Source organism: Archocentrus centrarchus, chromosome 21 (assembly GCF_007364275.1).
Source record: "Archocentrus centrarchus isolate MPI-CPG fArcCen1 chromosome 21, fArcCen1, whole genome shotgun sequence".
In the NCBI taxonomy this organism is placed as follows: Eukaryota; Metazoa; Chordata; class Actinopteri; order Cichliformes; family Cichlidae; genus Archocentrus; species Archocentrus centrarchus.
In genome coordinates this window covers 28,217,662-28,231,765 of record NC_044366.1, presented here as the reverse complement: position 1 = coordinate 28,231,765, position 14,104 = coordinate 28,217,662, and the positions used below count along the sequence as shown (strand labels likewise).

The 14,104-nt window shown below is 39.7% G+C and overlaps 1 protein-coding gene across 2 annotated transcripts in view; it reads left to right on the top strand.

Moving 5' to 3' along the window:
• LOC115800426 (radixin) overlaps window positions 1–10,164 on the top strand; it is a 44,671-nt gene extending 34,507 nt beyond the window's left edge. For both annotated transcript variants that reach the window (XM_030757778.1, XM_030757779.1), the window contains exons 7-15: window positions 32–115; window positions 203–349; window positions 807–903; window positions 1,016–1,179; window positions 1,925–2,055; window positions 4,036–4,196; window positions 4,707–4,799; window positions 5,057–5,266; window positions 7,536–10,164. In XM_030757778.1, the coding sequence (XP_030613638.1) occupies window positions 32–115; window positions 203–349; window positions 807–903; window positions 1,016–1,179; window positions 1,925–2,055; window positions 4,036–4,196; window positions 4,707–4,799; window positions 5,057–5,266; window positions 7,536–7,700 (1,252 nt within the window). In that variant the 3' untranslated portion in view covers window positions 7,701–10,164. The remainder of the gene's footprint in view (window positions 1–31; window positions 116–202; window positions 350–806; window positions 904–1,015; window positions 1,180–1,924; window positions 2,056–4,035; window positions 4,197–4,706; window positions 4,800–5,056; window positions 5,267–7,535) is intronic.
• The last annotated feature ends 3,940 nt before the right edge of the window (window positions 10,165–14,104 follow it).

Sequence of the window (14,104 nt, the reverse complement as noted above, 5' to 3'; positions counted from 1 at the left end):
CTGTGTGTCCTTTTCCCTCGGTTTCCTGTAGAGTTCTGGAGCAGCACAAGTTGACAAAGGAGCAGTGGGAGGACAGAATACAGACGTGGCACGAGGAGCACAGAAGCATGCTCAGGTGAGTGTTCAGGTGAGTTTTAAGGTTTTTAAGACACTGGCACCTGCATGAGCCTCTGTTAACTGTCACCTGCTATTGTGTGTGCAGGGAGGACGCCATGATGGAGTATTTGAAGATCGCTCAGGACCTGGAGATGTACGGCGTCAACTACTTTGAAATTAAAAACAAGAAGGGCACAGAGCTGTGGCTCGGGGTCGACGCCCTGGGACTCAACATCTACGAGCATGAAGACAAGTAACGCATCTACACACTTATGTGGATGTATACTGTGTGCTGTCCTGTGGATATGATCTTTATTTCACAATGATCAGTAACACAGGTCACAGTATGTGTTGGACAGGCATCTTTGATCTGATTTAGGAAAAGGTAGAAGAGAGAGGATGAGGCTGATGTGCTAATACAGTTTAGAACTTAATCACACAAGAAAACTTTATTCACTTATTTTCCAGCTCTCTAAATCGTCATACTTCTACTTTTATCATGTTAGGTTAAAGAATAAATGAGTAAATGAGGGAATTTACCAGCTCTTTATGTGGCTCTGGAGTGCCCCCTGGTGGTTATAAGTGGTGCACACAGCTAACATACAAACAATGGCACCCAACTTCTGAAAGCCACTGTTGCTGTTTTTTAAGTTACTAAAATGTTTGGCTTTAACTTAAAAATATGGAAAACCGTGTGTCTGCTGCCTCAGGTTGTCACCAAAGATCGGCTTCCCGTGGAGCGAGATCAGAAACATTTCCTTCAACGACAAGAAATTTGTCATCAAGCCCATCGACAAGAAGGCTCCAGTAAGTGCTGATGAATTCATGTATGACTGTTTTTTTTGGGGGTCCCCCACCCCACAGGGGAATCTAATTTCTACTCAATAATCCTCTCTTATGCCATCTGTGCTTCCTCCAGGACTTTGTGTTCTACGCCCCTCGGTTGCGGATCAACAAGCGTATTCTAGCGTTATGTATGGGAAACCATGAGCTGTACATGAGGAGGAGGAAGCCTGATACCATAGAGGTGCAGCAGATGAAAGCTCAGGCCAGGGAGGAGAAGCACCACAAACAGATGGAGAGGTACAGCTTGTTTTTCCATTTTTATGATCTTAATTAGTATGCGTGCTTCCATTTATCCCACCTGGGGAAAAAAAAGAGTTTTCCTGTTTTAATGGCTACAGCAGTGACTGTGCACTAGTAACACTTTGTGAGCAATAGGGGTCAGTGCTGCTGTGAACGAAAATCATAGTCTTGCAGGGCTGACCCTGTGACTGTTAGAATAAACACAGCATAGATTTATTCTGTTAACTGGAAAATTCCACAGATTTCTATTTGTTAGTAAGTGATGTGGTGATTTTCATAACTGCCCTCAGTGTGTCCAGCGCTAGTTTCAGTTTGTACTGAAGTGTGTGCAGCTGTATGTAGGCAGGCAGTTGGTGGGTTTAGTTTCACTTCAAAAAAAACAAAATGCTAAGTTTTTTTTTTGTTTTTTTTTTAAATTCTAGTTTTATTCTAAAACATTGTTTTCTGTGTGTGGCAATATTATGTGGTTATTATGAATAAACTGGTAAATTTGGCATCATATTGCAGTATAACACTGAAATATGATGTAAGCTGAGTAGTCAGTTGGTCTGACTGTCCATACAAAACCTGGGGGAAAAATGTGGCTTCACATGTACTCAAGAGCCACACAGCAGCAGGAAGCCAGACTCAACCCAAAGATTCAGAACTTTTCTTCTTGAATTTTCTCCGCACAAAGTCATCTGCTGATGATTTGCTCACTACCTGTATTGTGTGTCGTTTGCTTTCTTTGTGGTATGGACAGAGCACAGCTGGAGAATGAGAAGAAAAAGCGAGAGCTTGCAGAGAAAGAGAAGGAGCGAATAGAGCGAGAGAAGGATGAGCTGATCGAGAGGCTGAGGCAGATAGAAGAGCAAACGCAGAGAGCTCAGAAAGGTAGGACTGCACCCTGCAGCTCACTCATGCAGTGTATGTGTGCACGCAGTATACCCCTCTGTGTGCAACAGAGGGGTATACTGCACATGAAGTTCAACACAGCCAGGCTTTGTTTGCTTTAGCTGCCTCAGCAAAGCCTAAAACCTCACTCGGAGATGATCGATATCATGGTTAGCAACTTTCTCTGTTAAGCTTTCTGCCTCAGGCTCTGTGGGCATTTCATGGGTCCTCCAACTCCAATTAGAAACATTATCTGATGATGATGATGGTGATTAACAATCTATAATGAACATAAAAAAATACAACATTTATGCATTCTCTGAATACATGCATATTCAGAGAATGCATATGTGCACAGTTTGTGTTTCGTTCTGTGGTTTTAGTGAGATACAGATTAACAACTGGCACAGAGTCTCTATATTACTGCTGTAAGTAAAAGTGACAGTGCGGCACTTCCAGCTGATTTTAAACCAAGACTCTAAACATGACCTGCTTCTGACCAGGTTGTGCACTCAGCACAAGTTACCACAGTGATTTTGCCAGGTGAAGCTCGTTAAGTCATTAATCTCACTTCGTAGTACGCCCGTCTGATCGGCTGCCTGTGAGGCGTAGATGTTTCTTTCTCTCCTGTCGTCACTGCTGGGAGTCATTAGAGGCTTAAAGCATGAATAAAACATTTAAGTTTAACCTGTTTCACTCTGAGCAACGACAATCAGTTCTTGAAGTTATGGTGAGCTAGTACTCAACACTGATGACTGATTGTTGGCTCAACATGTGAGCAATGAAAGAAAACTGTCTTTCGCTTTCACTAAAAAAAAAAAACTCACTTAAGTAACAACGTTGTTGCACAAGTCTGGACTCGGCCCACGCTTCCTTTGGCACCGGTGCGACCCTTTATGCTCAGACAAGTAATGAAAACACAAGCTGCCACTGAGTGATGCTTTCTTTTTCCAGTTTTTACTGGTTTATTGAATTTTTGGGGGTTTTTTTTGTTTTGTTTGGGTGGGGGATCCATATTGTTTAAATGAAAGGTCCAAAAACAAGCAAAAAACAAAGTCAGGTGGTGTTTGCACTCATATTGCTTCCATAAATGTTTATATTTATCTTTATTTATATTATATATTTGTATAATTTTGTTTTTCACATTTTTTAATGCTGGATTATTCCCTCTAAAGTTACTGAACATAAAAGCAAAGGATCACATCAAAAACTGACTGGACTCAAGTTGATTTAAACCATAAAATGTTTGGTAACAGTTTATATTAGCCATCATCAATAAATAGGAAATTGATTTGTGAATTAAACTTTGATAAGCAGCTGCTTCACTTTTAACAGTGAAGTTATAATTAATATTATTTACAAGTCATGTAAATTGTGTAACATGATATAACATAGAGGCTCCAGTGCAGACAGCAGGCAGGAACAGGCTTCATTTTCACTCAACCAACAGAAGTTACTGGAATAACATTTAAGTTAACTAAAATAAAAATAATAAAAACTAGGTCATTTAAATTTTGTTTTTTTGGGGGTTTTTTTTGTATCACAACCTGTCGGAGGTGGCTTTGATGCATTTCTGTATTGAGACTTGAGATGCCTACAAGCTTAAAAAAAAACAAACTTCCATTTTATAATAATTTTGAAAATGAAAAAACTGCAAGTAATAAAAATGAAATATTTCCAGACATTAAAGGCTAACTGAAACTAAAGCGAATAGAAAAGGAAAAACTCAAAACAATATAAAACCTAATGCTAAAGCCTGTGGCTGCATCCTCTGACGCTGTGCTCTCACATGTTAAAGTTGTCTCACCTGTACTGGAGCAACAAGTGGTCCCGTGGTCACTTAAGGTGCCTTTATGATAATCTTATTGGATTTTTTAGTCAGCAGTGTATATTTAGATGATCATGTGTGTGTGTGTGTGTGTGTGTGTGTGTGTGTGTGTGTGTGTGTGTGTGTGTGTGTGTGTGTGTGTGTACCTGCAGAGCTGGAGGAGCAGACCCGCAGAGCCCTGGAGTTGGAGCAGGAGAGGAAGCGAGCGAAGGAAGAAGCAGAGCGGCTGGAGAGGGAGAGGCAGGCGGCGGAGGAGGCCAAGGCAACACTGGCTCAACAGGCTGCTGACCAGATGAAGACCCAGGAACAACTGGTACCTACACACACACACACACACACACACACACACACACACACACACACACCTACTTTGGTGCTGCTGGTCAGGTGAAGATGCCACCATATCTGTGAAAAACCATGTAATATTTTTTTTTGTTATAGAATAAAAGTCATTCTGAGATACAAGGACTGTGAAGGATGTCGGTTCATATTTAACCAGTTCAGTGACTATTCATTATGTTCCACCTTTTATTCAGATTTTCTCTCATTTTTCTACTTCTACTGTAACTAATGGTTGATGCAAAAGCCAGCAGATTAAAAAACAGATATAAGTTTAGGTGCCACAAATTATACAACTCTTACTTTTAAATCCACCTGTGAAATCTCTTAAAACCATAAAGCATGAGGCTAAGGCAGAATTTAACAAGCAGAACTATACTTACCCTGAAATATGACAACTGGCTCATTATCTCTGCTTCATATTATTTTAAATTGTAATCAGCTTTGCATGTTTGGACTGTTGGTTTTCCTTTATTCTCAACAGGCTGCTGAGTTAGCAGAGTTCACTGCCAAAATTGCTCTGCTTGAGGACGCAAAGAGGAAAAAAGAAGAGGAAGCAACAGAATGGCAACACAAAGTAACGTAACCCCTCCATATGTGTGTTTCTTTTTAAAAGGTGTTTTTTTTTATGCTTTAAAATAGGCCTGCTATTCTAATTTGCAGCTCTCTTGCCTCTTTGACATCACACAGAGCCAAGAGTAGAAACAGTTCAACAAAAATTTGGTACTTGAACAATAACCAAACCATGGAGCAGCAAAGAATATGAATCTATTAATGTTTAGTGTCTGTACTGGTTTCCATCTCTGTAAGTATGCATGTGTATTTTTTTTCCAGGCTCTGTCAGCACAAGAGGACTTGGAGAAAACAAGGGAAGAACTTAAGACAGCCATGACATCTCCACCGGCGCCAGAACACGATGAGGAGGACGAAACGAATGCCGAGGCCAGCGCCGAGCTTCTCAGCGACGGCGTCACGAGCCACCGCAGCGAAGAGGAACGAATCACTGAGGCGCAGAAGAACGAGCGCGTAAAAAAACAGCTACAGGTAGAAGTGAGCCTAGAGTTTTTATTGGGGGGGGGAGAAATCTGATCCATCCAGAGATCCACGCTCGCTGGCTACTTTATTATGTACACCTTGCTACTACCAGGGCAGAACTGCTTTAATTCTTCATGGCACAGATTCAGCAGGGTGATAGAAACATTCCTCAGAGATTTTGGTCCATGTTGACAGATTGGCATCAAGTTGCTGCAGATTTGCCCGCTGCACATTCATGATGAGAATTTCATTCTACCACATCCCAAAGGTGCTCTATTGGATTGATATCTGGTGGCTGTGGGGGCCATTTGAGTGCAGTGAACTCATTGTTATGGTCACTGTCACTTTTTTGTTCTTAGCTGACAGGACTGCTGCTCAGTGTGCTGCTTCAAAGTTTGACATGGTTGCCTTCAGAGAAGCTCTTCTGCGTACCTTGGTTATAACAAGTGGTCATTTGAGTGACTGTTGCCTTTTCTAGCAGTTCAAAGCAGTCTAGCCATTGTCCTCTGACATTACCCCAGAGAACTGCTGCTCACAGGATATTTCCTCTCTTTCAGACCATTGTCTGTAAACCTTAGAGATGGCTGTGTGGGGAAAATCCCAGTAGATCAGCAGTTTCTGACGAACTCAGACCAACAACCATGCCACATTCAAAGTCACTTAAATCACCTTTCTTCTCAATTCTGATGCTCAGTTTGAACTTTAGCAGGTGATCTTGATCCTGTCTATGTGCCTAAATGCAGCGAGTTGCTGAGATGCGTTTGGCTGATTAGACATTAAGAGAAGTTGAGCAGATTTACCTAATAAAGTGTCCAGTGAGTGTACATATGCTTTATAAAGAGAAGATTTAGAAGCACTCAACATAAATTGTAGGTATTTTTTTTCCTGCAATTTAATGAGATCATCAAACATCATCAAACTTGAAGCACAGAATCTGGCAGGCACGTATACACTCCCTGCCAGTTTGCTGCTATGGAAGCACCACCTGTGAGAGAACAGATCTGTGTGTTTATGGTGCCAAGGCTTTAAAGCTGAGTGTTAGTGCAAATGCAAGGTCGGAACCTCCACAAAGAGTTATTGTACCCTTCCTCTTAAGGCATCACAATAAATATTGAAGTTATGGTGAATTTCTGCCTTTTAAAAAACAAACAAACAAACAAAAATCTGTATATTTGGAATCATTTGCAACTATCATAATGCTAAAGGACAAAATAAAAGTACAGTATTTACTTAGTTTATTAGCAAAACTCAAGAACAATTTGACAGGTTTTTTTTGGTACAAATATACATCAAAATATTTTTTTCTATTTCTCCAAAAATTTCTAATGTTTTCAGTGAGTAAAGTGAGGAACTACTGTACATGTTTCTCAACATGTGCATTTATTGGAAAAACAAAGTTTGCACTCTCTTACATTTTACGATCTGTATGTCTTTGTTAAAGTGGAGAGTTGGTGGAAGGGCTGCATCCGTTTTGAAAATTAAAGATGGTGAAAATTTGTCTAAATTTTGTAGTTAAATTCACAGAAACTTGCCCGTTCAAGCACCTTCTGTGTGGTGAAAGCTTGTATATTTTACTGTCATTCATTTGAATGTGCAGCAGAGATCTGATAGCAGATTTGGTTACAGTGACAGTTTATCTGCCTTCAAAGCAGCTGTGAACACTACATTAAAACCACCTTTATCTTCAAATCATTTGGAGCATGAGACAGGCTGGCACCTTGCTTTCTTAGATGACTCAGATGTACCGATGTCCTGTTGCACAGTAACAGTGAAACGCTTTTCAAAGAAGATGCTTATTATGACATGATAGCAAACACAAGCTGACAGCTGGCAGAATTTCTTGGCCGTATGTGAGTGAGGAGGATCTCCCGTTCCACCACATCCCAACGGCGCTGTATCGGATTGAGATCTGGTGACTGTATGTCAGCGATGAGGCATTCTGGGAAGGGTAGTGAGCCTTGAATCTTACTGGAGTTGTGCAGTATGGTTTTTATGTAATTTTGCGTACATGATAAATATTTATTTCAACGTTACTGGGCAGTCACAGGAGTGGAGTAATGTATGTACACAAGTCATGAGTCACTTTGATGATCTTTACAGTGAAGTATTTTTATGTTCCTGGTTCTTAAAAGCTGACTGAATAGACAAAAGCCAAAATTTCCTGTAGGAACTGATGGAAATGTAACCAAAGTCATGCAAATGTTTTTCATGCGAGCAAAGACACATTTGGACTTAAGTGAACGCTTCCTCATCACCTTCTTCTCTGTCTTCTGTCCAGGCTCTGAGTTCAGAGTTGGCCGAGGCTCGGGATGATACCAAGAAAACACAGAACGACATGCTCCACGCTGAAAATGTCAGAGCGGGCAGAGACAAGTACAAAACCCTACGGCAGATCCGCCAGGGCAACACCAAGCAGCGCATAGATGAGTTTGAGTCCATGTGAGCCGGAAACGTGGATGGACACGAAAAGATGAAGAGACAAACTAGTTTGTCTCATTGCCATGCCAACGCCTCGTTCTCCTTGTAAAGCCCAAAACCTGCTGCCCCTGCAGGATATCTTACCTTTTTTTTTCTACCCAGGAGAAAGACGGGATACCGGGCTTCGTAGCTTCCGCCTCGCCAAAGCTCTGCCTCGCAGCGGTTGGCCAGCCACACACTCAGCTATCTGCTTTTTAGAGCTCTGCCCTCACCCCAATGAAGCACACGTCTTTTAATCAGTCTGGACAAATAGCAAGCAACATATCCTCCCCTGTACATTTCTATCAATTAAAATGCTTGCATGTTTGATAATTAAACAATATCACAACCTTTAGAGAAAATGTGACTGGACAGAATTGGTTTCTTTTATTCAACAAAAATAAAATGATCATTTGTAGCTATAGCTTATTGATGTTGGGAGCACGCTTTAATCTGTACCTTTACTTATTTTGTCTTCAGCTGAACAATTTAAATTTTTTTAAGCTGTCTTACTCGTGTTATTTCTTTCCCGTTCACTACTGTCATTTTGTTTTGGTACAGTTATGCTGTCTGTGACGTTCAGCAGTGAACTTATGTTCTTGAATGGCTGTCAGCTCGCAAATGCCCGCAAAGAGCTGTGAGCAGGCAGATAAGCAAACTACATTTGCTTGGCATTCTGTCTATTGAGGCATTTGTTTCAGTATATATTTTGTCCCACAATAAAGAATGAATTTATATTTCCAATAATATAGAATCATCTTAGTGCTGACTCAGTTGTCAGACAGAATGAGTGCCAGATATGCACCTTCAAAGATACTGTTGTCATTAAACTCAAGGACTGCTGAATTTGCTACTTGAAGCTCATGTGTCATGTATGACTTTTCACTAGATTCAAAGTAGACAGCAACATGCATTCATGTGAAAAACTAAGTACGCCCTTACTGCCTCCATAGGAATTACAAGGGTAAGTAGCGGCCAGGTGCTGCTAATCAGTTGATTAATTGATCATCATAAAGTTTGTGCACCACTATAAAAGCAGAAGTGTTGGCAGTTTGCTGCTCTGGAGCCTTCAGCTGTGTGCTGATACAATCTTTGTGGCAGTGGATATCCCCGCAAATTCACCCCGAGGTCAGACCATGCAATGTTTAGAGAAACTGCAAAAACCCAAGGCTCCACAGGCCTCAGTGAAATGTTAAAGTTCATGACAGGTTTTTCTCCTGCAAGTGTTGCCAGGAGAAAGGATCTTTTCTCTAAAAGAACAATGAACAGAAACCAAACACGACATATTGCCACAAAAACCTCTCACCAACTGTGAAGCACGGTGGTGGAGGTGTCATGATTTGGGGTTGTTTTGCAGCCACAGGGCCGGGGCATGTTGCAGTCATCGAGTTGATCATGAACTCCTCTGTATACCAAAGTATTGTAGAGTCAAATGTCAAACTGGGTCATGCAACAGGACGCACAGCAGCAAATGCACAATGAAATGGTTTTGCAATAGCCCAGTCCAAGTCTAGAACTCAACCTGACTGGATCGCTGTGCCTTAGATAGAACACTGAGTTTTATAACAGTCGCTCATTTTCATGCAGGTGAAAATCCCCCAGTGTTGGTGTTCTAGGGTTAAGAGGGCATGAATGCCTGCAAACCACAATGAACTGAAGCAATGGTGTAAAGAAGAGTAAAATTCCTCCACGATATGACTGAAAGTCATGCAGAAAAGTTATTGCTGCTAAAGGTGCTTCGTGTTATTGAATCATGGAATGTACTTAAGTTTTTCACAGGACTGCAAAGAGCCCAGTGGAAATTTTGTTTTTTTCACATAACTATATTTTTAAGTAACTTCACAAGATGTAACGGAAATGTTTTCATTCTGCAGCACTTTTCATTGCTTCCTGCTACAGCAGCTAAATCTTCAAAGAAAAAAACAAAACAGGAAGAACAGTAACTGCAGTGGAGCAGTGGTGTCGCTTCACTTACTGTGTCAAAAAAATCTCTTCTAAAATCAGCGTTTTATTCAAAACACAACCATTTTTTGATCATGGAAGTTTCTTTGGTGACATCTGTGGTTCAGTGCTTTATTTAATACAAAAAAATGTTCATAGAGGTAAATTACAAGTCCTATAGCAAAATATACCCAGTACATGGACCAAGCAACATGTGAAAGCTTTATTGAGGCTTTTATTAGTCACTTTTACATCACTCACAAGAACAGTCAACAAGTCTTATTCAGCCACATTTTCCCTGATCCTGTAGGTATGTCACATTTGTTTTATCTGCTTTTGTTTTGGGTTTCAATCTCTAAAGCTTAATCGAGTAGAACGCTACTCCACAATGATGGATTTGTAGAACCAAAGGAAAAAGATGAACAGTAAAACTCATACAGGGAAAAGCTTGTCAGCCAGTTCAGGAGGTTTGTTATGTACTGTACATTAAACCAAAAAGTGAAACGTTCCATCACAGGACAACTTTTTATTTATTTGCCATGACACATTCCTCAAAGGGGAGAAGTGCACCCCAAAAAATTCCACCCCACAGCAAGAACCCCTCATTGAGGGGTCAGACTTTTAGGTTTTTCCCTTTGTCACCTCAATATATATATATATATATATATATATATATATATAAATCTCAACACTTATTTGGCACCACAGCCCTGGATCATATTTTCGAATGAATCTTTTTATTTCCTATCAGGATGTACAGTGAAACAGCAGCAACGGTCAAATACTTGATATTTATTTATTTTGTTAATTTTGGTTTAATATAAGCTCGACTGGCCTGAGAGATAAGGAATAAACAGCCTTTTCCTTGGCTTTGGTCCCTGAAGAGATGGCACTTATTTCTGTTGCAGAAATGAAGCTGTGTTAAAGCACATTAAAAATAAACATGTGAATAAACTGTGATAAACAGGGACTGTTGGCATTTTACAATTTTCCTATCGATAAAACACCTAATAAAATACAAATACACATCCGGATTTTAGTCAAATGAGCAACAAATAACAACTGGCTCTCTGCAGATAAACCCCATATGCAAATCCTTAAAAGTGCATTCAGACTGAACTGGAGGCAAATTTTAGACGCCAAATGTAAGGTCACTATGTGATATATCACTTCTATTCATGCACGTGTTTACCTCGAGTTGATATACATATTATCTGCTCAAAAGCTCTGTGATGATTTGCCTGTAAGAGTTTAATAATGATTAGGAAAAAAATGTATGTAGTTTGGGAAAGAAAGTATTGTATGACTTTGTTCAAATTAAACATATCTTAAGGCTCTTTTTTCAGCTATTCTACCATCTGTAGTTTGCATGGAAGCTGCCTACCTGTCTGCAAACACTTGCTAAATACTGCCTAAGTTGTAGTAAAACTTGGAAAAAATGTAATACAAACCCTAAATGAAGAATGTTTGCTTTTAAAGTAAAAGTTGTACCTCAGCGCTACAGACGAGTCAGTGTGTTCCATGCAAACTACAGACAATCTTCTAGCAACCAAAGCAATCGCAAGGAGGTTTTTATCAGCCAGTAGAGGAGTACATATTTTTCCCGAGCAACCGGTGCGTGCCAGGGCTCACTTACTGGTCCTGAGGCCTGTGTGACTCAGGCTTTAGCAGTCTATTTCCATCAGCCTCCAGAAACTACTCACCAACCGGTCAAAGAATACTAAATTTTCCCCTTACAACCAGTGGTTGCCTGATGGTTGCAGACCAGTTTGTAGGTCTGTGTTACTGGGGCATCTGGCATATAATCTGTACTAAACTGAACATGTGGCTCTATTTGCTGTGATGACCCCTTTGAAAAAATCTAGGGTATCTTTTCACTAGCTTTTCGAGTCCAGTTTGAAAACACCAAGATGGTTCATTCTGCTAGCTAATGAACATTTATATCTATAGTCACCACATTAGATGCACTTAAATTTAAGTATATAATGCAAGACAGAAATTTGCTTCATGTTAAGTCTGAACTCACTTTTTAAAGCAACATTTAAGAAGAAATCCATTCAAAGTATGATGTTAGCACAGTTAGCGATGACTTCTCCCAATATTTTTATGAGGAAAAAAATATATATTTAGAAAAATACCTTTTTAAAAAAGTTTGCAGTAATAGAAAAATATGTTTGTCCTTCTACACTGGATAAAGTTAATATTCATCAGAATGTAAACACAATAACTTTAAAAGTTTGTTAAATTATACTGCAGCGTCTCGACCAGCTTAGCAAACATTAGCACACAGTGCCAGACCTGCAGGGTTATGACACCCTTAGCATTTACCTTCAGCAGATGACAATGTAAGACTGTTACTCACATTTGTTCATGCCTTGCATATTACTGTCCAGGTTTTGAGAAATATGGAAAAACAGAAACAAAAAATACATTTCATGGAAAGTGTTCAACATTAAAACCTCTTGTGTTTTTGCTGGCTCCAGTGTTTGTTTCTGCCATGGAGTGTGATGCCAGGGATAACGGTCAATCTCAAAACATTAACAAGCCCTTTACACCTTTCACCCTGATTATTTTACTATTTACTGTTTTATGAGCTCATGCCAACTACCCAACCAGTGTTAGAGGTTTCATCATTTTTGAGTTACACTGTGGGTAGTTCACTGACAGTACACACAATAACTATATCCAAAAAGTGCATTTGAGACTTTACTGCACTCGGAAACAGGGAACGAGGATCCCTGTAATATAAAAGCCTAAGTACCATGGGCTGTACCATGGGATGTTTTGCCACATAAAAATATTCAACTAGAAATATTTTTGTTCACCACACATTTTCATATAAAACAATGTTTTCTTTTGTTTTTGTTTTTTTTATAAAAAAGTTTATAGGATACAATTTGTATCAACTAAGAGAGGTGTCATCGGGTTACATGAACTTAAGCTAACCAGGCAAGAGAGTTAGCTTTCCAAACAGTTCCTCAGGTATTAAAATAACCTCACTGGCAGAGATAGTAAAAAATAAATTATCATAATTTCATTCAAAAACACACACAGCTCCAAGCAAGCTGCATTGAGAAAACACAACCTAAAAATACTTTTAAAATACTAAAAATATATTTAAAAGCCCCCCCCCCCCTTTTGTGGGATGGGGGGCAGGCAATTCAAATTATATATATATATATATATATATATATATATATATATATATATATATATATATATATATATATATATATATATATATATATATATATATATGTTGAGATGCCCCTGAGACATTCCAGCACATAACAGCAGGGTGCAAGATGCTAGCAAGCAGGGCATACATGGAACACCATAATCAAGTGGCCGGCATACCATAGTGCCGAGTATGACCTGGAAGTCTCGAGGTCAAATGGAATACACCCCATGGGTGATCGAGAATGACTGAGCTAAGATCCTGTAGGACTTCCAGATACAGACAGGCAAACTTGTGATGGCTAACCAACCGCACATTGTAGTGGTGGATGTTGCAATACCAAGTGATGGCAACATCAAGAAGAAGGAACACGAGAAGCTGGATAAATACCAAGGGCTCAGAGAAGAACTAGAGAGGATGTGGAAGATGAAGGTAACAGTGGTCCCTGTGGTAATCAGAACACTCGGGGGTAGTGACCCCCAAACTGGGTGACTGGCTCCAGCAGATTCCAGGAACAACATCTGAGATCTCTGTCCAGAAGAGTGCAGTCCTGGGAACAGCTAAGATACTGCACAAGACCCTCAAGCTCCCAGACCTCCGGTATAGGACCCGAGCTTGGAGGACAAAGACCACCCATAGGGCGAGTGGGGGAATTCATATATATTATAATTTATTTACATGCACACATTTATTTAATGATAATTGATATATATTTAAAATGATGCTTTGAAAGCTGAACAATTACTGGAAATCTATACACACCCATTGCTGTTATTTAAGCAGTGATGTGATGTGATGGTCGAAAATCATTTAAAGTTATTTGAACCCTTTTTTAAAATTAGCTGTCTTTACAAAACCAGAGTTTGAAATTGAGCCTGAATTTGTAAAACAAAAAACTACCATGGTCCAACAACTGCTAGGGGCAATGTAGTGATTTTGAGGTTTTGATTTTTAACCAGTCTGTTTCCAACTTCCTATAAACTGCGGATCTGTGTATAGTTAACAATGGTTTACAAAGAGTTAGAGGCAGATAAAGCCTCTGTGGTGGTGACACCACTGATAAAGGGTCTCACACACCACAGACATTCACAAACATTAAAAATAATAAATTAACACATAATTTAAATCAATATAATACCAACAATCTTTGTTCTACTTAAACATTTCCAGTTAACATACTTTCAGCCTGATTTAGAACATTGATAATGGTTTAGCGATGGAAAGGTACAGCGCGTGATGAACCGTGCAGTCAGCTGACAGGGCTATCCTAG